Below are 22,199 nucleotides of genomic sequence, written 5' to 3'. Positions count from 1 at the left end.
CCCATCCCACCAGCACCTGGCTCACGCTAACGCCTCTGCCAATGCCTCTGCCCGCCCGTCCCACCGCCTGGCTCACGCTGACTCCTCTGCCCTCCCGTCCCACCAGCGCCTGGCTCACGCTAACGCCTCTGCCAGCGCCTCCGCCCGCCTTTCCCACCAGCGCCTGGCTCACGCTGACTCCTCTGCCCGCCTTTCCCACCAGTGCCTAGCTCACGCCGACTCCTCTGCCCGCCCGTCCCACCAGCGCCTGGCTCACGCTGACGCCTCTGCCCGCCCCTCTGCCCGCCTTTCCCACCAGCGCCTGGCTCACGCTGACTCCTCTGCCCGCCCTTCTCACCAGGTCCTGCCTCGTAACGCCTGCAGGCTTTGCTGTGCAGGCACCTCCCCAGAGCTGCCTGTGCTAGCCAAGGAGCTGGGCCCTTGTGCCCCCCGGGGTCGCTGTGGGGCTGTCCCCAGGCCGCGGCATCTTGTGCTTTGCTCTGATCCCGCTACCTCGTTGGGATGGCTCCAGAGCCCAGCACTACATCATTATTTCTGAGCTGGTTCAGGGGCAGGCAGCGGTGATTGAATCTGACGTTAGCCCAGGATTCGTCCCCCGTGTGACTGCGTCGTGTTCCCTGGCCGAGAGGAGACTCAGCGCTCTCCAGCCTCGTGCCCTTGGCAAGCCTGAGTGTCCTGCGTCGCGGATCCCTCGCACCCCGCACTCAGCCCCCTCCCAGTCTGGGCCTGGACGCGCCCCCCTCTGCGGCACGGCTGGTGCTGGAGCAGCTGCTCAATGCGCAGCGGCATCAAAACCGCGTCCAGAATGTTGGGAATCATTGGGAAAGAGAGAGAATAGGACAGAAAATATCCTGTTGCCTTTCTATAAATCCATGGGACGCCCCTGTCCTGAATACTGCGGGCGGAGGTGGTCGCCCCATCTCAAAAAAGATCTATTGGAATTGGAAAAGGTTCAGAAAAGGGCAACAGAAATGATGAAGGGTCTGGAATGGCTGCTGTAGGAGGAGCGATTAATAAGACTGGGACTTTTCACTTGGCAGAGAGACGACTAAGGGCGGATGTGCTAGAGGTCTATAAAATCTTGACGGGTGTGGAGAAAGTAAATAAGGAAGCGTTGTTTACTCCTTCTCAACACAGCTAGGGGTTGCCCAATGAAATGAATAGGCAGCAGGTTTAAAGCAAACAAAAGGAAGTATTTCTTCACACAATGCACAGTCAACCTGTGGAACTCCTTGCCAGAGGATGTTGTGAAGGCCAAGACTATCACAGGGTTCAAAAAAGAACTAGATCAGTTCATGGAGGACAGGTGCATCAATGGCTATTAGCTAGGATGGGCAAGGATGGTGTCCCTAGCCTCTGTTTGCCAGAAGCTGGGAATGAGCAACAGGAGATGGATCACTTCATGTTTCCCTGTTCTGTTCATTCCCTCTGGGGCACCAGGCATTGGCCACTGTTGGAAGACAGGATACTGGGCTAGATGGACTCTTGGTCTGACCCAGTCTGACCGCTCCTATGTCCCAGGGCGCCCCTCCCCTGGAGAGGATGGCCCAGTGCAGCCGATGCTGAGTTTATTCTTGGGGAGCGCATGTCTCCTTCCCCAGCAGGTCACTGCAGCTCCTGGCTCATCCAGAGGGGTCGCTGTGGAGCCGGGCAAGCTGTGGAGTTGGGGGGTGAGTTCAGCCCCAGGATTCTCCGTGCCCCTCCACCCCAGACAGCCTCTGGCTGGGTCCAGCTTCGTGCCTGGCCCGTCCCAGGGCCCTCCTCATCCGTTCCCGATGCTGGGCAGAAGCAGGCTGAGCTGCTCCCTGTGGCCACGTATCTGAGTCCAGCCTGGCAGGCTTGTTCCCACTGGGAGTTGGCTCGCTGGTGAGAGCGCTGTGGCCCTGCCTTCCCCAAGATGGGCACGGGAAACGTGCCGCTGGTTCTGCTCTGGAGCCTGCCTGCGAGCTGAGCTGGGTCCACTGGTGGTCGTGGCCCTAGCCCCATGCCCCCGGCTGCTGGCAGACGCTTCCCTTCCTTCCATGCCAGCAGCGAGAGGGCGGGGGAGGTCGGCCCCCAGTGTGTGGCTTGCAGGTCTGAACAGCTGCCCCAGCTGGGGGCTGTCAGGGTGGCAGCGTCGAGCTGCCACCTGGGGCTTCCCTTCTCGTTGCCTGAGCTGTCCAGTGGGTGCCTCTCTGCCAGGGCATCCGCTGCCAAGCGTGCTGCGGCTCCTGATCCTCCATGCCAGCTTGTGCCACGAACAGCAGCGCGGGCACAGGAATTTCCTCTGTGCTTCCCCCTCCCTGTGGTTTTGCAATGACAGCCTCTCCTGCCAGACTTCCCCTCCTTCCCCTGCCCTTGAGTTTGGGCTTCCCCAGAGCGCTGCAGAGCTGGGAGCCTGCCTGGGCCTGGAAGCCTCAGGCCAGAGAGGGAATGTGGACGCTGGCTCTGGGCCAGTACTTGGTGTGAAGTGTCCAGCCCCCCGTTGCAGTCAGCCGGGGACCCCTGGGCAGCCGGCTCGCGTCGCAGGGGTGCGCTGAGTAGCTGGAACATGTTCGCCCGGGCCTGGGATGGGTCCCAAATGTGGGGATCTGACCCAGCTTCGGGCATGCAGCTGGGAATGGGGTGTTCGGCGCCCGGGCACGCGGGCGACTTAGTGCCTGTCGTTTGTTCCCTGTCTTTTAATCGATTACTGAGGGAGGAGAGGACCTTCGCTTTCATCCCACGATTGTGTTTACTTTGCTGAAGGGCCTTTGGTGAGGAACCTTGTGAAAGACTTTCTGAAAGTTCAAGTTCACTATAACCACCGATCCCCCTTGTCCACATGCTTGTGACCCCATCCAAGTTTTCTAATCGTGCTGAGGCATGAGTCCCTTTACAGACGCCGGGTTCTCTGGTAACTGGTCTTCACAACCGTTTCAACCAATTTCCCTGGTGCAGAATGAGGCTGCTGGCCTGTCACTGGCAGGATCGTGTTCTGTTCGCTACCCTCCAGTCACTGGTGCAGAGGGTCCGGTCCCAGCCTCTGACGCACACAGCTGCGCCCACCAGGCCTGCAAAGCAGTGGGGGTTAAGGAGCCGTGAGAGCGTTCCCAGCTGTGGCGCCGAGTTGGCTGGCGGGCATGAGGTGCTCTGGATGGGCTGGAAAAGCCAGCTGGGGGCTGCATGTGGAGGGCCGGGCCGCTCGGGAACCTCAGCGCCCCCCTGATAACAGCATGGTCCAGTGGCAAGAACAGGGTCCAGGGATTAGATGCGTGTTCCTAGCTCTGCTGCTGACGGAGTGTCCCTGACTCCTGCTCCTGGGGGCTGCCCAGCCGGCTCTGACGCTGCCTCATCTCTCTCTGGTCCAGTTGCAGGCTCAGAAGCTGCGGCTGGCTCACAGCCGGGGACCCTACTACAGCGGCTCGCTGCCCAACGTCAACCAGATCGGGAGCGGCGTCTCCGAATTCCAGGTAACAGGCCCAGAAGCCGGGTGGCAGCTCCCCCTGCGGGCACTGGCAGGCTCCACTCCAGTCCCCAATCCGTAAGGTCCTGTCCTATTGCCTGGGGGTGACCCCGCACAGCCCTGGGGCTCATGGGAAAACCAGGGGAGCGTAGACACAGGGCAGCATGCGTGGTGCTCCGCTTGGCATACCAGGCGCTGAGTCAGAGAGGAAGGCTGGGTAATGCTGGTTCTCCGTCACGCATAGGCTTCAACCAAGCCCTGGCCAGTGGGCTGGGAAGAAATCCCCCCCTCCCTTGGGGCCCCCCCATCTGCAATACTGCAGGGCCCTGCATGCTCCACGGTGCATGGGAGTCGGGGGGAGTGCGCTGGGGCCGGCCGCCAGCAGTTGTGGGGGGAGGTGGGACGGCGAAGCCCCGTGGCAGGTCAGAGCGACGCCCCTTTGTGTCTCCGCAGGGCCCCTTGCATTCGCCGCTGGACTCGGCACGCAGCACCCGGCATCACGGCCTGGTGGAGCGAGTGCAGCGAGACCCCCGGCGCATGGTGTCGCCTCTGCGCCGCTACGTGCGCCATATATCCTTTAGCAGTGCTGCGGCCTGCTCCAGGACAGCGCCCGCGGCTGCCTCCCAGCGGGCTCCTGCGTGGGCCCGGGGCGCGCGGCTCCTTGGGGCTAGGGGGCACTAACCCCTCGGTGGGGCTGCTGTGATCACACGTGCCCTGCCAGAGCCCCTCCGGGCGGCTCCAACGCTGCTTCTTCATAGGCGCTCTCGGCTTGATCCTTAACTCTCTGCTCACGTGGACAACTCGCCCTACAGCCCGGCCTACCTGTCGCCTCCCCCCGAGCCCAGCTGGAGAAGGTAATCGCCCCCCGGACGCCCAGCGACGTAGGAGCAGCCCTGTTGGGCCACGGGTCTGCCTGGGCTTTTCCCCTCCCCCCCAGCCCACAGGGTCACTGGCCCTGGAATACCAGCTGCAGCTGAAGGGTCGCTGATGAAATCCCCTTTGCAGGACCCGGCCCGTGCCCGAAGTCCCGGGGAGCTGGCTGCAGGTTTCCTGCTCCCTGCTGGTGTCTGCAGCCAGGCAGAAGGGGCTAGTGGGAGGGAGCGACTGAGACTGACCCAACACCCAGTTCAGTAATCTCAGGAGTTACCTGCCACGACCCTGGGTACAACGTCCCATCCCCGCGGTGTCCCCGTAAGCTCCCACCGGAGCCAGCTGCCTGGACGCCCTCTGTGGCTGCACAGGGCTGGGGGGTCCCCTCGCTCCTGGCCTCCTGTGGGTGTGGAATTTCCAGAGGGCTGCGCAGGCCGGAGCTTCCTGCAGCAGCAGGGGGAGGAACGGCTGGGCTGGGCCCCATAGGCCCTTTCTGTGGAAGGGACCAGGCCTCCTCGTTTGCCATACGGTGACAGTCCCAGCATGTGTCCTCTGGAATCCCGGAGGGGCTGCCAGGGAGAGCCCTGCCAGGCGTGGCGCCATGGAGAGGGGCCCGGGCCCTCGCTGGGCCTCAGCAAGGCTAGTCAGGGAGCAGCTCCAGCCGAGGGCGAGAGACGTCCAGCTGGCCGAGCAGTTTGAGGGGCAGCGACTCAGCAGGGACCTTCCAGGGCTCTCCCAGGGGCTTGGAGCTTGGTGCCTGTGACACGCCAAGGGCTGGCCAGAGCCAGGGTCAGAGCAGAACCAGCCCTCTGGCTGGGTGTGAATTGCTTCGAGACAGAGCCAGTGTTTCGGCCTTGGGGAGCTGGTGGGCCCAGCCGAGGCTGCGCCGGTGACTTGCCGGGAGCCCCCAGGGTGCCCGCGATCTGTAGGTGATGGAGCCGTTGGCAGCCCCAAGTCCCAGCGGGCAGTGCCCCCGCGTGGCCCGGGCTGCGGGATGGTGCGTTACCTGCTGGGACTTGTCTCCCTGCTGGAGTGGAGCAGTTAACTCTGCTCCTCGCACGTTGGCTGCCTCGACTGTTAATCAGTCTAGAGGGCAGGTGCTGTGGCAGCTTCCCCGGGAAGCCCTGGTGCCCCAGTGCCAGCGGGTGGCTGCCGTCCCGGGCGATGGCCGGGCAGAGCCACCCCCCTCTCCTGGGCCAGAATGGACCCTGTGTCCCCAGAGAGGAAGGGAGCTTCAAAATGTACTTGGTCCCCTCCCCCGTTCCATCAGTGGCGCACATCAAGGGCCTCGGTGCTGCTTGTTTGCCCTGCAGGAGCAGGTGTGTAGGGGAGACGGTTTGTCTTGGTTCCCTTTACCCCCCTGCGATTCCCCCAGTGGAGACGGCGCATCGCTTGGGGGCTGGCTGGGAGCTCTGCTGCTGAGCCGTTCCCCAGGCCTCCGCAGCCTGTGTCTCGGGGAGCAGCCTGCGTGGGACCACGGTCAGCCCTAGAGTCGCTCTGTTCACTTCACACGAGTCCCCAGGAGGCTGGTGGGGGTGGCACAAGGTCCCAGGGGCTGGATGGCTTGTGGGGCTGGTATGGGATAAATCTGTCTGTCTCTGGACATGCGTGATGTGCAAACGTGGCTTCATTTCATTCTGGGGGGCTCACCTTGCTTGGCCTGGTGGAGGACAGATCTGTGTGTGGTGCTTCCCTCCCAGTGCCTGGCTCAGCCCCCAGCCTCATAGCCAGGGGCCAGTCCCCCCCTCCCTGGGTTGCCAGAACCTTTCCAAGGTGGAGGGAGCAGCATTTCCAACTGCAGCTGTGGTTTGGCCTAAACCCCTCTAGCAGGCTGGTTGCAGATCGCCCTGGGGGGCAGCTGCCAGGACGCTTCCCGCTGGAGCGTCTCCTGGTTAAACGCTGGCTGTGCCAGGGGACACAAGGGAGGCCTCAAAGCCTGGGGCTGCTCCTGAGAGGGGGTGTTCCCTCCCTCCACGGGGCCAGGCTGGGCAGGAAAGGCAGTGGATCGGGGGCAGACAGCTGGACCTTGTGGGGAACAGCCCAGGGGCTTGCAGGAGTCTGTCTTGTCACCTGTCGGCAGCTCCATGCTGGGGCTTGTGCTACCTCCATCTGGAGGCCTCGGGAGCCCTGGGGCCCAAAGCACCTGCTGGGGCTGGAGCTGGCCGGGGCTCTCCCCAGGGACCGGCCAGACTGTCTGCTTCTCTGGTGGAGGCCGTGCAGCCCCCCATCCCCCCGAGAGCAGCGCGAGGCTGCCGGTGCTCGTCCCAGCCAGCGCTGAGAGCCAGGCCCCAGGAGGGTGAAACCCCATGAGCCCAGAGGGGCAGGGAGGGGCTCGGATCACCGTCCAACAGCCAGATATCTGGGGGTCCTGCCCTGCTGGGGGGGGCTTGGGCGTGGGGTGCCCCGGCCAAGGTTTGCCGTGCGTGGAGCAGATCCAGCCCCAGTTCCGCAGGCGCAGGGCCCCTGGATGCCACTTGCACCAGAAGAGCTGACAGGTGGGAAGCTCTGGCCTAGGGGAGTTAGGTGCTGAGCTCCCAGCCCCGCCCTGGTCCAGCTCCCTTTGGCACATTGAATTGTGCATCCCAGGGACTGCTGGGGCAGACGGCCAGCGCCTTGCGGGCGCCGGGGGGGGGTGGGGCGGGGGGGTCCCCCCCCCCCCCCCCGCACACAGAGCAGCTTGGACTCCTCCCCCACCTTCCTAACACCCCGGCTCGGGGTCGCCCCTCGCTGCGCATCCCGCTGCTAACTCCCCCCAGCTTGAGCCTTCCCTCTCCGCTCTGTTGCATTCAGTCCTTTCTCTGCCGGTCACCTGGCACCCCTCTAGTGCGCCTCACTCAGCACCAGCCCCCCCCTTCCCAGGCAGCCTCTGGCTCCCCCCGGGATTGGCAGGACACGGGAGCCCCTGGCTCCCAGGCCAGGTTCAGTGTAGCTGGCCGTGGTGTGGCACCGCCCCTTCCCCCGGCCGAGGTCCCTTCTGCTGCTACGCTGAGGGGCCCGGAGGTGGTGGGTTCTGGGCAGCCCAGGGGAGACCCCTTAGCGCCCCCATGCGGGACAAAGGGACGCTCCGGGGGCAGGGCACTGTCTATGCTTTGCAGAGAGCTCGGCGCTGCCCAGGGATGAGTGGGCCACCTGCCCAAGGAGGGCGTCCGGCCGCTGCCCCCAGCCCCACGGGGCTGACGCTTGGGGCCCTTTGGCAGCTTTGCATGGAGCTGTTTCAGGCTCCCTCTCTTCTGAACGGGAGCTGCTGTGGTCCTTGGAATAGGCCCAAGGCTGCAGCAGCTTTCCTGGGCGGGGTGCCCTGGGCCTGGGAGGGCAGGGCTGCTTGGCTGGCGCTGCCTTGTTTGGGTGTGTCTGAGAGGAGGCTGCCGTGGGGCACCCTTAGGTCAGCTGTGCCCCCTGGCCATGTTCTCCCGTCCGGGCCCCGGAGCTCCAGGCTGCCTGCTGCCCGCCTGCGTTACTAACCCCTCCCCGCTGCCCGAGTGGGGTCCGGGGCCCATTCCCTGCCCCTCAAAGTAACCTGCTGTTTTTCGTTACAAAGGACCATGCCCTGGGGTAACTTTCCCATGGAGAAAGGACACTTGTTTAGGCTGCCGTCGGCTCTCAACAGGTGAATGGTTTTTGATTCCGTTCTCTCTCTCTCCCTCTCTGTGCCTGAGCCGGCTGACGCCGCAGCCCCCAGTGGGCCCTGGCCCGATGGCCAGTGTCCGGTTGGGTCGGGGGGATCTTGAGGTCCTGACCCCCGATGGGTGACTGGGATGCTCAGGCTGGGGCGGCTCAGTGGGGCTGCGCTGATTTACACCAGCTGAGGATTTGGCCCAGGGTCCCATTGCCCTTCAGAGCTTGGTTCTCGGGTTCACATGGCCGCCCCACCTGGCTGTCAGGGATCACGGTGGGGTCGGTAGCCCGCTGAGGGGCCAGTGGCGGGGCGTTTTGCCAGGTGTCTGCCCAAGGGAGCGGGAGGCTCACGAACGGCTCTCTGGGCTCAGGGCAGCGCCCTCCATGAGATGCTGCCGGGTTCGTGCGCCCAGCTGTGCCCCTCTAAAGACACTGAGCTAGCTAGTAACAGGGCTCACGTGTCCCTCGTCTTTCTCCCCTCGGAGCAGGGCACGAGCCTGTTGGGCATGGGAGGGCGGGCACGCTGCGCCTGGAGCAGCACAGAGCCCCAGGAGTGATGGGTCGGCCCACGCAGTGCCCTAGCCAGGTCCTGCTGGCCATGCCGCTGAGAGGGGATGGGGCGGGGGCGGGGGGGGGGGGTTTGCTAGCTCCTCTAGTCCAGATCCTATTCATGGGCTTAGGAGAAACGAATCGGGGGGGCAAGGCAGGGCCCAGCCTCCCCAGACCTCTCAAACAGCCCCCAGTGCCCCCTGGTGGCAGTGTCAGCAGGGAGGGAGTGGGCCCTGGAGCCCCGGGTCTGTCCCTTGGGCGCAAGGGGGCTGGGGCCATGTCCTGGGGTGCAGCCCACTGAACTGCCCGGGAAAACCCAGCCTCTCGGCAGGAGAAGAGGGTTCTTGCTGGCCGTGGGCGGAAGGGGGTGATCAGCAGCCGGCCAGCGGCCCCCAGCTGGTCCTGTTACAGCAGGTTCAGGGCCGTTAAACTCCCCTGCCGGGCATCCCGTGTCCTGAGCAGATGGCAATGCCGGCTCGGGCCCGGCCTGCCAAGGGCTGCAGTTATGAAACCCTCGGCAGGCAGCACTGCCCAGCCCCCACGGAGTAACGGGCTGCAGCACTGCCAGGCCCCAGCACTCTGCACCCTCACGCCTGGCAGAGCCGGGCTGGGCCCCTCCCAGCTCCGCTCCCCTGAGGGCTGGTGACTGGGCCTGGGGGGAACTGGGGGCCGAGGCCCCGCTCCTCCTGCCAGTGCCTGGCTGGCTGGGCACGAGCTCTGCCGGGGGAGCCGGGAGGAGGCTGCAGCTCCAGCTGGCCTTGCGCAGCGGCTGGAATCCTGCAAGTGTCGGGCGGGCTGGCCTTGGGGAGCTGCCTCCCCCACCTTCCCACCAGGCCCTGGGTGGGGGAACGGGCCAGTCAGTGGCCTTGGGCGCCCCAGGGGCCGGGGAGAAGGAAACAGCCACCGGCCAGAGGGGGAGTTTGGCACAGGCAGCAAGAGCTGAAAGCAGCCCGCCCTGCCCTGCCCCCAGCTGATCGGCCCCTGCCCTGCCCCCCCACTCTGGGCTGGGCCGCCCCCCCCCCCCCGCCCCCGGCTGATCCGTGCCCCCCCCCCCCCGGCGGGCCGGCCCTGTGCCCCCCCCCATCTGCTCCAGGTGATCTGCCCCTGGCTGATCAGGCCTTGCCCCTCCCCTGCTTGGTGCAGCTGCCCTGATGTCACAGCAGGGAGGGCTCCAGCCACTGCTTTCCTAGCCATTGTTGAGGAGCCGGCGCTGGGAGGGCTGCAGGAGGTGCTGTTTGCTGGCTGCTGCCTGGGAGGCGGGTGGGGTGGGGGTAACAATTAGCTGCTGTTCTACAGGAGCCTTCCCCCAAATGGGTCCCAGGGTGCTGTACAGCCCCCCACCACTGGGCTCTGCTGGTGCCAGGGGGCCGTTTAGGACAGGAAGTGAAGGGGGGAGTGAAGGAGCGGTGGGTGTAAGAGCAGGCAGGCCCAGCCACCCTGTCCTGTGGCCCGGCTTTGCGGGACTGGCTCAGTGCCCAGGCGCAGCGGCCGGCTCCCCTCCCGGCATGCACCGTGCTCAGCATCGGCCCCTCGGTGCGCACCGTGTGCCGGGAGCAAGGACAATGTCCCCATTCATGCTCCCGGGGCGTCGCCGTGGGGCTCAGCGCTGACGTCTCGCCCACCGTGGGGTTTCGTTAGTGCGGAGGCTGGGCCCGTGGGGGGCTGTGGGGGGCGGGAGAGAGAATTTCCTGCCTGGGAGCAGGCTAGGCCCCTCAGCTGAACAATCTCCCCCTTGTGTGTCGTTAGCTGGAGTAGCCTGCCCTGCCCCCTCCCGGTGCCCCAGGCCGACTCATTAGGAAGACAATGCACGTGTCTCCCTGGGGCCTCAGGGAGCCCCATCGCTGCAGCACATGCTTTGTGCCAGCCCAGGAAAAGTGGCTCCAGGGCCTAGGCCCTGCCGTGCCCCCAGGTTGGGGTGGCCTCGGGCTGAGTCCGTGTGTGCACAGCGCCTCCCCCAACAGATCCTTCGCCTCGCAGCCACCTCTGGGCTGGAGCAAACCCGGTACGGCAGACACAGGAATGTCCTGAGGAAGGGGCTGGGTCCTTCGGTGGGGACTTGACAGCTGCCTCTAGAAACCAGCCGTCACCTCCTGCTCCAGCTCCCAGCTCCCCCCGCCTGGCCTTTCCCCCAAGGGACAGCGAGCAGAACATTGGGGTACCCTAGAGCTTCCTTAAAGCTTAGCTGGGCCGGGGCAGCTGCTGGCTTGGGAAGGGGTTCCCCCAGGGCTGTTCCCCAGGGTTTCTGTAGATACCTGTTGTGTTTCACTGAAAACAGCCTCCTGCCCTGTGCTGTCCCGTCCCCGGTCGCTGTCCCAGTGGGGGTCTCCTCCCTCGGGGATCCCTGCGCGGTCTGAGCTCCGAGGGTCCCCGTCATCCCACCAGCCTGCTCTCCTGAGAACCACCCGGCGAGCCTCGAGAAGCAGGAGGCGGCTTTTGGCATCACGAGAGCCAGACAGCTTCCTGCTGAGCGCGTGCAGGGAGGGGAGCGTGGATCCCCCAGCCGGAGGGAGGGGAGCGTGGATCCCCCAGCTGAGGGGCGGGAGGGGTCCCGCCGCAGCAGGCATGCTGGCAGCTCGCGCTCCTCCCAGGATGCACCAGCCTTGTTGGGTCCTGTCTCCGCCCAGGGCGGGTCTGACTGGGGCCTTATCTTTTGCCATTAGAACAAATTCGGATTCAGCGCTTCACACGAGTGTGATGAACCCCAGCCAGCAGGACATGTACTTGGGCCCCTCGCAGGGCGTCCCCCCTCCCAGTCGCAGGAGCGGTGAGTAACGCCCCAGCCCTGCTCCCCTACTGCAGCAGGGATCCCTGCCTCTCCCTGCTCCCCACCTGCCCTCCGTGCCTAGCCTCTGGCCACTGCTTTGTACCCTGGGCCGTGTGCAGGCCGGCTGAGTGCTGTGGTAGCCCAGGAGGCAGCTCTGGTGGCCGGGCCGCCCGGTATGGTCGGTGCCCTGGGGCGCCAGCCTGGCGGCAGGTGGATACTCTTTGTCGCTAGCTCCCACATGCCAGGAAAGCTGCAGACTTCCCGGCGGGGTTGTATCTGCCAAATCCATCTCCTAGCCTCGTCCGAGAGCGGCTGTACCACGTCCCCCCGTAGGCATGTCTAGCTCAGCACCCCCTTTCCTGCTGCACCGCGTCCCCCCAGACGGTCGGCCTCACCTTCCCGTCCACACTGGCTCGCCCGTTGGGCAGCTGGTCCGAGCGCTGCTCCTTGGTGCCCTGCCTCTCGCAGTGCCCAGCTGGGCGGGTCTCCTGCCTTCTCTCCCCAGGGCTGTGTCTGGGCGTTGGCTCACGCGGTGGGTCCCCTGCTCATAGCTAACCGTGGCCCCATCCCTCTTTCAGGTTTTCTGGACGGGGACATGGACAGTAAAGGTAAATGCCCCATCCCTGCCCATCTTGCCTGGCAGTCACAGTGGGGCATGGAGCGGGGTCTGATCCCAGCGCATGGAAGGGGGGCAGCTCTGGCCCCTGCAGGGCTGGGAGCTTCGGAGAGGGTGGCACATTCTGCTTCATTGCCGGGGCAGGGAAGGGGAGTTGCCTGGGAGCGCAAAAGCCTAAGGGGCCAGCAGGCCTGACAGAACTACAGTTCCCAGTGTGCACTGCTTCATCGGGAGGCTGCTTGGCTCCACATGGAGCATTGCATGCTGGGACCCGTAGTCTCTCTGGCCCATTGCCCTGTTAATGCCAGGCATGGCTACCGTTTAACAACACTTCCAGTCGCCAGCGCCCTGGGGTTTGGCGGGGCCGGGGGCTGGGCTGGCCCTCTCTGCACAAGGCTCACCCCTGCCCTTCTCCCCTTGCCAGTGTTTCTTTTCCAAGTGCCTCCCATCGAGGAGAACTTCCTGGATGACAACAAGCACTTACTGAAGCCCTGGGACACCAAGAAGGTGGGTGTGGAGGTCCTGGGGGTGAGGCTGCGCTGCTCTCAGTGGGGGGATGGGGGATGCCCTGGTGGGTGAGAGAGCCCCGGTACTGGTATGGGGTATGTGGTGGTGGGAGGGCTCCCCGCGTGGTGCGGGGTGGGCCTGCATGACGGAGTTGGAGGTCCTGGGGTGGCGAGTGGGACCGTGCTGCTCCCAGTGCCTGTATGTTTCAGCTCGGCTGGTGCTGTGGGCGCCGGCTTCCTGCCTCTGGGGCCTGGAGTGTTGCAATGTGTGTTTACCTCTCTCTTGCCCAGAAACTGCGGCCGCCCGCGCTGGTCGGGGGGTGGGGTGAGGTAAACGCCCTGCCCAGGCTCACCCCCCTCCCCTCTCTGATTTCCCAGCTCTCGTCGTCCTCGGCCAGGCCCAGATCCTGCGAAGTCCCCGGGATCCAGTAAGTGCTGTGCCTGGGCGCGTGACGCTGCCGTAATAACTGTTAGCACCTTGTGGGCATCGCTCAGCCCCTCGGGGGAGTGTCTGGGTTGTCTCCCTTTCACGGGGTGGGGGTGGGACTGAGGCATGGGGACTTGCCCAAAGCCACAGAAGTGAGTCCATGGCGGAGCAGGGAACAGAACCATGAGTGCTGCCTCCCAGTCCTCTCTTCACTCACTAGGCCACACTTCCTCCCGCAGCTGGGCCCAGAACCCAGGAGTCCTGGTGCCCAGCCCCCACCTCTGACTCTGGGCGCTCGGGAGTGTCGCCTTTGCTGAGCAGTGTCTCTCTGTTTCTTTCAGTATCTTTCCATCCCCCGATCAGCCTGCCAACGTCCCGCTCATCCCCACGGCCCTGAACACGGGCGGTTCCCTCCCTGACCTCACCAGCCTGCACTTCCCCTCCCCACTGCCCACCCCCCTGGACCCCGACGAGTCGAACTACCCCAGCCTGAGCGGCGGGAGCAGCACCGGTAACCTGGCCAACACCATGACGCACCTGGGCATCAGCAGCAGCATGGGCCTGGGGACGGGCTACGGCTCCGCAGGTGAGGGCTCCGGGCTGCTGCCCAGAAGAGGAGTCGACCTGTGATCGTGCGGGCAAGGGCTGCGTAGGACTCGTACTGGGCTCCTTCCTCCTCAGAGCCCAGTGCTGAGGATGGGACGTCAGCCAGGCCGCCCAGGGCCTAGCTCAGTGGTTTGAGCGTTGGCCTGCTAAACCCAGGGTTGTGAGTTCAATCCTTGAGGGGGCCACTTAGGGATCTGGGGCAAAATCAGTACTTGGTCCTGCTAGTGAAGGCAGGGGGCTGGACTCGCTGACCTTTCAGTGTCCCTTCCAGCTCTATGAGATAGGTATCTCTCTCTCTCTCTCTCTCTCTATAGCTCCACCCTGGCCCATGGGACTTAGCCAGGGCTGAGTTTGGCCCAGGGTGGTGGGTGTCTCGGATCCCCGCGGAGCAGAGCTGGAGGACAAGCAGGCCCCACGGCTCCCTGAGCATGTGCTCGGAGGGGGCTGCTGGCGCTGGGAGGTCGGGGGGGACTGGGTGTTACTGAGCAGCTGCAGCAGGGTCTGGTGATTCTGCACCTCCAGCAAGCTCCTGCCTTGCCCCCGTCCCAGGTGGGGACGGAGAATGGCCTGGCCTGGGCCGAGCTGGGCACCTCCCCCTGCAGCGTCTGGGCACACGAGAGCCTCTCAGGTCATTTCAGTGTCAGGGTTAGCAGGACACGAGCTGGGGTGTCGTAGCAGGGAAGAGCCGAGCCCCCCTCCCGGGGGCCCCGGTGCTCGCCCTGCAGAAGGGAGCCGTCCCTCGAGCCAGGCGCCCGCTGGAGGGGGTCTCGGGCCATGATCCGATTCCATCGCTGGGTTTGTTTGTTTCTGTTGCCGTCTCCATCGTTTTGGTCTCCCCCTCCCCCTCCATCCCGCCCAGGGGGCGGAGCCTCGCTCGCGCTGATTGCCATGGGTAACGGTGGTGTCTCTTCTTTTTTTGTCCCCACAGGACTTACCTCACCTATGCAGAGCTCCCTGAGTAACCCCGCCCTGCAGTCCTCGCTTAGCAATCCCAACCTGCAGGTCTCCCTGCGCCCCCAGTCGCTGAATTCCTCCCTTAGCAACCCCTCCCTGCAGTCCTCCCAGAGCAGCTCCTCCCTCCCCTCCTCCCTCAGCACCCCCTCGCTCCCCTCCTCCCTCAGCACCCCCTCGCTCCCCTCCTCCCTCAGCAGCCAGTCCATGCAGTCCTCGCCCAGCAACCCCAGCCTGCAGGCCAGCTTTAGCAGCTCCTCCTACTCCCCCCTGGTGCAGGCGTCCATAAACACGTCGCCCCGCCGAAGGGCCCCGCTCAGCCCCCTCACCCTCCCAATGGGCGGCGACTCGAGAAGGCAGCACCCCAAACAGTTCTCACCAACAATGTCACCCACATTGTCCTCCATCACCCAGGTATGCATGATCCATCGTCACCCCGTTCCTCTTTCAGTTCCTCCTGTCGTCCTGTTTTTGCCATCTTCATCTCAGTGGGAGGGCGGGGAGCTGGCGCCCGGCGCTGCCCTGGCCCCTCGCGGGTCCCTGCTCCACGGGGCGCTCGGAGAAGTCGGAGATGATTGTGTGTATTCGGGCTGGGCCGGGTGCTGCACAGACGGTCCGTGGTCGACAGACAAGCCAGAGGGTGGGGGAAGGGAAGCCTTGTTCTCCCCAGTCACACTCTGGGAACCAAGGCCCAGAGAGACGCAGTGACCGGCCCAGGGAGCTGGGAGCAGGACCGTCCTGTCCCGACTCCCAGCTCCTCCACTGGCCCCGGGGGCCGGAGGTAGTCTCCAGCTGACTTGAAGGCAGCCAGTCTAGCTGGGAGCCAGTCTGGAGGGTCTCGGTCCCAGGGCCCAGCAACACCCCCCGTCAGGCCAGGCTGTGCAGGGAGGCAGCCCGGGGGCCTGAGCGTGCTCTGGGCCAGGGCTGGGTGTCGGGGAAGCCGCAGCTGCTCGGGACGTGGAAGGTTCAACGTGGCGCTGGGCGTGAAGGCTTCTCTGGCTGCTGCTCCCGAGGCAGACGGGGGCCAGCTCGCTCTCCCCAGCCAAGGCGCTAGCAGCAGGGCGTCTGCTGACTGCACCCCATTAACCAGGCTTCTGCTGGCCGTGGGTGGGGTGCACAAAGCTCGGCTCCAGCTGAGCCGTGGGGCCGCGCGGCAGCACCGGGCTCCCCCTGCTGCCCGCCGGGGAGTAGCACTGGCTCCCGTGCCCTGGGGAAGGGACAGAAATACCCTGCAGTGGGTTGGAGGAAGGGGGGTCTCCCCCGCACATGGATCTCTGCAGGGGCTGGTGGGATCCAGGGACCTCGGTCCTTGTGGACCTGGAGATTGGTCTTGGCCGAGGCTTTCTGAATTCTGCCTCTCCTGAGCGCCCTCCCCCCAGCCTCGCCGGGATGGTCTGATGCCCCAGGCGAACGCGCTTCTAGGCAGGGGAGGGAAACGGGTGCATTTCCCTCCCCTGACCCCCGGCACGCAGACGGCTGGCCAGAGAAAAGCCTGGAGTATCTGTCGGGTGCAGGGGGCATATTTGCACAAGTAGCCGGTGGAACTCTCTGCCACAGGATCTCATTGAGTCCCAAGATATAAGGGGGTAGACGTAGCCATGGACCTTGAGAACATCCCCAGTCCCGTTGGAGGGTAGAGAACAAGGGGACGGGTCAGCCCCCGCCTGGTTGGGCCTCGAACAGACAGGGTCCTTCCCCTCAGAATGGTCCCTGAAGCAGCTGGCGCTGATGGCTCAACGACAGGAGAGTGGGCCGGGGGCTGGCTCCAGAGGTGGGGGCCGGGTGGTGTCTCACAAATAGCCTAGCTGTTTAGGAGGAGCGGGACCCCTGGGCCGGATCCCTGCCAGGCTTGGTGCGTGGTGGTAACCCTTGCTGTGCTGGGTGTTCGCAGGGCGTGCCACTGGACACCAGCAAGCTGCCAGCCGACCAGAGGCTCCCGCCATACCCCTACAACCAGCCCGGCCTGCTCATGCAATCCCAGCAGCCTCTGCAGCAAACTCAGCAGCCCCAGCACCAGCCTATGCAGCCCCAGCACCAGACGCAGCCGGCCCGGCAGCAGTCGTCCCAGCAGCACAGCGCGCCCACACAGCGGCCGTACCTCTCGCAGTACCAGCATAATTCCTCACTACAGCAGCAGCTCGGCCAGCCGCTGGGCGACTTCGGCCTGGGCAGCGTGAGTGCCAGCGCAGGCTGAGTCTCTGCTGGGGGGCCCTGGCGCTTGCCCTCGGGGGGCTGGGGATTTCCTTCCAAGTCACCAGTAATGTAGCCGTTCAGCTGCCCTGGCCTGGCCCGCCTGACCCCAGCTGTGTTCAGGCCACGCTCCTGGGGTCGTCCCAGCCCCCGGTTCCGGCCCTCCAGGCTGCTTCTGGAGTTTGCTCTTTGCCATCTCTGGGCTGCTTCCCCCCAGTCAGTGCTGGGATCTCTGGGAGCCATGACTAGCCTGCGGGGCTCCTTGGGGGGTGGTTTGGTGGCACCATCTCCAGCTCATGGCAAGGGAGGTGGTGTCGGCGTGAGGCAGGACTGGCTTGCACCAGCAGGGGGCGCAGGCAGCGGGAGCAGGATGGAGATTTCTGTCCCACCGGCTGCTGGCCCCACCGCGGGCGATTCCCCGCGTGCCCCCTGCAGCTGTAGATGCCGAGGGGTAGAGGAGGCTGCCGGTTTGATTGGTCCTTGCAGCGGGTTCCTCTAAGTTAGTCTCCAACCTTTTTACGCCCAAGATCACTTTTTGAATTTAAGGGCAACCCAGGATCTACCCCCCCTTCCCCAAAGCCCCACCCCACTCACTCCATTCCCCCCCCATCACTCGCTCTCCCCCACCCTCACTCACTTTCACCGGGTTGGAGTAGGGGTTTGGGAGGGGGTGCGGGCTCTGAGCTGGAGCCGAAGGGTTTGCAGTGTGAGAGGGGGCTCTGGGCTGAGCCTGGGGCAGGAGGGGTGAGGGGTGCAAGCTCTGGGAGGGAGTTTGGGTGCAGGAGGGGGCTCTGGGCTGGGGCAGAGTGTTGGGGTGCAGGGTGGTACAGGGTCCTGGTTCTGGGAGGGGGCTGGGGGTTGGGGTGCAGCCTCCTGCCGGGCAGCACTTATCTCCAGCGGCTCCCGGTCGGCGGCGCGGCACAACGTGGCTGCCACTAAGGCAGGCCCCTGCCTACCCCACGCTGCTCCTGGCAGGGGCCAACGTGGGGGGCATGTGGCTCAGCACGCTGCCCCTCTCTGCAAGCACTGCCCCCGCAGCTCCCATTGGCCACAGCTCCCCGTTCCCGGCCAATGGGAGCTGCGGGGGTGGTGCTTGCAGGCAGGAGCAGTGCGTGTAGGGAGACCAGCACTGGCCGCTTGCGGGAGCAGCATGGGGCCGGGGCAGCAGGGAGCCTGCCTGTGGCGCCGGAGATGGCGTCGGTCACACGGCTCTGAGACGTTCTCCTTTTGGCCCAGGAATCCCGGCTCCCGGCGCCGGCTCTGCCCACGGAGCGGCCGCTGGGGCCCTTCACCTGGGCGAGTCACTGAGTCCCCCGCCCCGTGTCTCCCTGCAGCTAGAGCAGTTCAGCATGGGCGAAAGCCCCCCGGGCAGCTTCCCGCTCAACCACAACACCTTCCCCGACGACCTGGGTGCCTTAAACTACCACTCGGCAGAGAGCCTGGGCTTCTCGGCCAGCGGCAGCAACTTCCACGACCCCCATCTCCTCAGCCGGCAGAACCTGAGCAACTGCAGCCGCCATGGGCCCATCCCCAACATCGTCCTCACAGGTACGTGGGCTGGGCTGGGGTGCACCCGGCTCGGGGGCTGGGCTGGGCCAGGGTGCACCCGGCTCGGGGGCTGGGCTGGGGTGCACGCGGCTCAGGGGCTGGGCACCACCCCCTCCAGCGGCCTCCCGCACTGTGCGGATTGTGCGGTGGAGCGAGTTTGCTGGGTCTCAGCCCAGTTTGCAGTGGGACTGGTCGGCAGCCAATAGCAGAGCCACACACCGCATGGGCCATGGAGGCCAGGCCCCTCTTCCGGGAGTTCCTCCAGGGCGGGAGTTTGCCCTGCTAGTGGAATGCAGCTGGGAGCCAGCTGAGAGGGTGGCTGGGCTTTGCCAAAGGAAAACTGCCCCGTGACCCCCACTTCCCAGGGCCCCCCAGATGCTCAGTCCCCCCCGCTGGCGGGATGGGCTCTTCCGGCTGCCCCCCCCCCCCACCGTCCTGCCCTGGGTCTGACCCTTCCTCTCCAACCCCAGGGGACTCCCCGCCCGGCATCTCCAAGGAGATCGCATCGGCGCTGGCCGGGGTCCCTGGCTTCGAGGTGGACACGTCCCTGGGCCTGGAGGAGGATCTCAAGATCGAGCCCCTCACCCTGGACGGCCTGAGCATGCTGAGCGACCCCTACGCCCTCCTGACGGACCCCGCGGTGGAGGACTCCTTCCGGACGGACCGGCTGCAGTGAGGGGGACCCGCCCTGGGCAGGTGGCAGAGGAGTGCTGGAGAGGAGAGAACAGACTTCGAGCATCGCAAACAAGCCTGACTTCCAGGGACAAACCGCCCGCCCTGGGCCTGGCGCTGCGCCCACCCTCGCTGCCCTGCTCTGCGTGAAACCTCCCAGGGCCAAGAGCACTGAGCAGCTGGGCCCAGGCGTCAGGACTCCGCCAAGAATCACTCGAAGCCGGGCCAGTGCTCCCAGCAGCAACCCCTCGCTCTGCGCTGGGAGGTGGCCAGGGCTCTCCGCCCGCTAAGCAGGGGAGAACGTGAGGTCCTCTAGCTCTGTGCCAGAGGTCCGGGGGACCTCGACTTCTGTGAAGGATGGAGTCTGCGTCCAGGGACCTCGACCCTCCAACTAGATGAGGGGTGGTGGGGAATCCAGCGTCCCCGTGCCGGAGGGAGTGGGCCCGTGGTGGTCCAGGGTCCCCTAACCCCACGGCCAGGGTGGAGGCGAGCATGGGGCTCTGTGTCCCCAGCTTCCGGGCGACAGTCTGTCCACATGCTGGCGTGGCTGCGTGTGCAGCCCCGGGCCGGCCATGTATATAGCTGTTCTGTTAGCTAGCGACCTGAGCCCCAGCGCTCCGGGCCTGGGCCTTGGGTTTTGTTTTTGTTTTTGCTAATCATAACGTTTAAAGACAAAATTTATCCCCCGTCTTTCCCCGCTGAGCTGTGTGTACCCCGTCCCCTGCCAAGCCGTGTGTACGGGGGGCCCTGCCCGGGGGCGGGGGAGGACAGGGCTATGTATAAAGCACTTGTAACTTTGAATCCTTGTCTGTTGTGAGGTCACGTCCTGCGTCTGTGTTGGGGGGGCCCTTGGCGGGAGCAGATGCCGTGGGGCTGAGGGAGGTGGGGGCCCCAGACCTCTGTGCTCCCCGACGGACCCCTTGCTATGGAGGAGAAAGCCAGAGTGATTTATTATTATTATTATTTTTTAAATATATTCTATGTTAATTAACAGCGTTGCATTGATGTGTGGGTGATGGGGGGGTGGTTGGGGGGGCAGTGGGTCTGGCGGAGTGGGGTCCCCTCACTCATATCCCTCCAAGCCTGGGCCCAGGTTGGGGGGACCCTGACGCTGCCCTGGGGCCTGCACGAGGGCGGGTGGGGATTGTGCACTGGGGGCATTTGCAGCCAACATTAGTCCCTGACCCAGAGTTTTCCAAATCCCCTCTGGGCCGGGCAGCCTGAGCAGCAGGGGTGTCTTTGGAGGCAGTTGGAGGTTTAGGGACACCCGGAGCAGGTCTTCGCATCCCTGATCATCTTGGCAAACAGCCATTGTTGGACGTGTCCTCCATGAGCTTCTCTCGTTCTTTATTGAATCCAGTTTTGGCCTTTACAGCATCCCCCGGCAGTGAGTTCCACAGGTTGACTGTGCGTTGTGTGAAGAAGTATTTCCGTGTGTGTGTGTGTGTGTGTGTGTGTGTGTGTTAAACCCGCTGCCTGTTAATATCATTGTGTGACCCCTGGTTCTTGTGTTACGTGAAGGGGTAAATAACACTTCCCTAGTCACTTTCTCCAGCCAAGCCATGATTGTATAGACCGCTGTCATATCCCCCCCTTCGTCGGCCCTTTTCCAAACCGAGCAGTCCCTGTCTCTCTAGCCCCTCCTCACCTGGAAGCTGTTCCAGCCCCCTAAGCATTTTTGTTGCCCTTCTCTGTACTTTTTGCAGTTGTTGTATGATTTTTGGAGAGAAGGCGACCAGACCTGCAGGCAATATTCAAGGTGTGGGTGTCCCGTGGATTTATATAGCTGCATTGTGCGCTGTTATTAGCTAGCCCTTTTCACAGTGTGAGCTTTCCTGCCTGCACTGCACACGGAGCGGATGTTTTCAGAGAACTATCCACCATGACTCCAGGATCTCTTTCTTGAGCGGTAACAGCTAACTGAGACCCCATCAGTTTGTAGGTGTAGCTGGGATTGTGTTTTCCAATCTCCATCACTTTGCATTTATCAACGTTGAATTTCCTCTGCCGTTTGGTTGCCCCTCGCCGAGTTCTGGGAGCTCTTCCCAGTCAGCTTTGGACGAAACTAGCTCGAGTCATTTAGTATTGTCTGCAAACGTTGCCACCTCCCTGTTTACCCCTTTTTCCAGATCACTTTGAACAGGGCTGGTCCCAGTACAGAGCCGTGGGGGCCCTGCTATTTCTCTCTCCAGGAGAATGGGACAGATCCTGGGCCTGGAGCCGGGTGCTGCACTCCCTCGCCCCCCACGCTGGGCCACCTCGCTAGGTTCTGCCCTTCATCATCTGCATTTCTACAGCAGCTGCTTCACCCGTTTCCCTGGCCCTGGAACCCGGCGTGATCCCTGCCCCGGCCTGGCTGCCTCAGCCCTCCTCCCCACTGCTGGTCCCTGCTCCCCCACACACACAGGGGCAGAGGTTCCTTGGCCCAGGCAATCCCGGTGGTGGCTGCTCCTGGTCACTGGACAGTTTCTTGCCATTAATTTCAGCCGGTTGCTCCTCGTTTTACCCCCCCTCCCGCCTCTGCTCCCTGCAAACCCTTCTGGCCCGTAGCCTGACCCTGCTTGGGCCTTGCTGTGCAAAGCTCCCTGCTGGGGAGGCCCTAAAGAAAGGAGGCCTGGACTCCCCCCCGGGATCCACAGAACCGGTGCTACAGCCCCAGCTTTGGACGTGTGTCCAGGAGCCTCCCTTCAGTGAGCCAGCCCCAGCCCCCCGGGATCCCCCTCTTCCTCCAGCGCAGCCCCTTGGCCTTACTGCCTCCTCCACCCCCCACCCTGCAGCTGCCGTCACGCTCCTGCCTAGAGGCTGCAGTATAACCCCGGGGGCTGGTGAGCCTGGTTGCCGGTGGCCCCCGTGGGACAGAGGGGGGATTTTCTGTAAATATTTTATATGAAGACTGTGCGTGCCTCAGTTTCCCCCACATGGGGCATTGTCAGCTAGAGGGGGTGGGAAAGGCTCCGGGGAGGCCTAGCGATGCAGGTGGGGCTGGCGCCGGTTGTCTGGGGCCTGGACCCCCCCGTCACTGGAGAGTCCATGAAGCCAATCACCGAGACATTGGCTACCTGCCAACCAAGGCCCAGGGCTGGCCCCCGTCGCCTGGAAGCCCCCGGGTTTGATCGGCTGGGGAAGGGAGGAGGGGCCAGGTGGGCCTGGGCCCTTGACCAAAGCGGCCGCCTCTGTGGGGGCTGGGGGGTCATGGTGTGGCTGGGCCAGGCTGCGGCTTTCCTCCCTGGTGCTGCCAACGTGCCAGGGCTACCGCGGCGGGAACGCACGAGTCATGGTGAACGCACGAGTCATGGTGAGCTAATGGTGCTGTCGTCGTGCGAGGAACCCTGATCCCCTCCCTCCGCGCCCAGGCTGGGCCGTGCCCGGCCGACTCCTCGCCCTGGGCGGGGCGCGCTGCCCCCCAACACTGGCCGGCGGCCCTGGGGGGCTGCCCCCGAGCAGTGGGACGGGGGGGGGGC

At 64.7% G+C, this 22,199-nt stretch overlaps 1 protein-coding gene across 2 annotated transcripts; it reads left to right on the top strand.

Moving 5' to 3' along the window:
• The first annotated feature begins 3,280 nt into the window (after nucleotides 1-3,280).
• CRTC2 (CREB regulated transcription coactivator 2) lies at nucleotides 3,281-19,674 on the top strand. Of its 2 annotated transcripts, XM_026658075.2 has the most exons (13): nucleotides 3,281-3,431; nucleotides 3,878-3,994; nucleotides 4,217-4,278; nucleotides 7,833-7,901; nucleotides 11,119-11,222; nucleotides 11,801-11,830; nucleotides 12,263-12,345; nucleotides 12,723-12,772; nucleotides 13,113-13,357; nucleotides 14,306-14,742; nucleotides 16,220-16,501; nucleotides 17,853-18,066; nucleotides 18,537-19,674. In XM_026658075.2, exons 2-13 carry the CDS (start codon nucleotides 3,962-3,964, stop codon nucleotides 18,740-18,742), a joined length of 1,815 nt encoding a protein of 604 aa, XP_026513860.1. In that variant the 5' UTR covers nucleotides 3,281-3,431; nucleotides 3,878-3,961; the 3' UTR covers nucleotides 18,743-19,674. The 2 variants fall into 2 exon arrangements, with proteins under 2 accessions (XP_026513860.1, XP_026513859.1); XM_026658074.1 differs by lacking the exons at nucleotides 3,281-3,431; nucleotides 7,833-7,901 and having other exon boundaries at nucleotides 3,881-3,994.
• Nucleotides 19,675-22,199: the final 2,525 nt, after the last annotated feature.

This window comes from Terrapene carolina, unplaced genomic scaffold (genome assembly GCF_002925995.2).
Source record: "Terrapene carolina triunguis isolate 2854851 unplaced genomic scaffold, T_m_triunguis-2.0 Scaffold397, whole genome shotgun sequence".
NCBI classification, from domain to species: domain Eukaryota; kingdom Metazoa; phylum Chordata; order Testudines; family Emydidae; genus Terrapene; species Terrapene triunguis.
Note: the sequence above shows the minus strand (reverse complement) of the source record. Positions and strands in the feature narration are given on the sequence as shown.

Excerpts from the sequence above, each read along its gene's own strand:
- CRTC2 (XM_026658075.2), top strand. The coding sequence starts at position 3,962 with ATGGTGTCGCCTCTGCGCCGCTACGTGCGCCAT. Across the intron at positions 7,902-11,118 it reads CTGCCGTCGGCTCTCAACAG|AACAAATTCGGATTCAGCGC; the intron begins GTGAATGGTTTT and ends TTTTGCCATTAG. Across the intron at positions 16,502-17,852 it reads GCGACTTCGGCCTGGGCAGC|CTAGAGCAGTTCAGCATGGG; the intron begins GTGAGTGCCAGC and ends GTCTCCCTGCAG.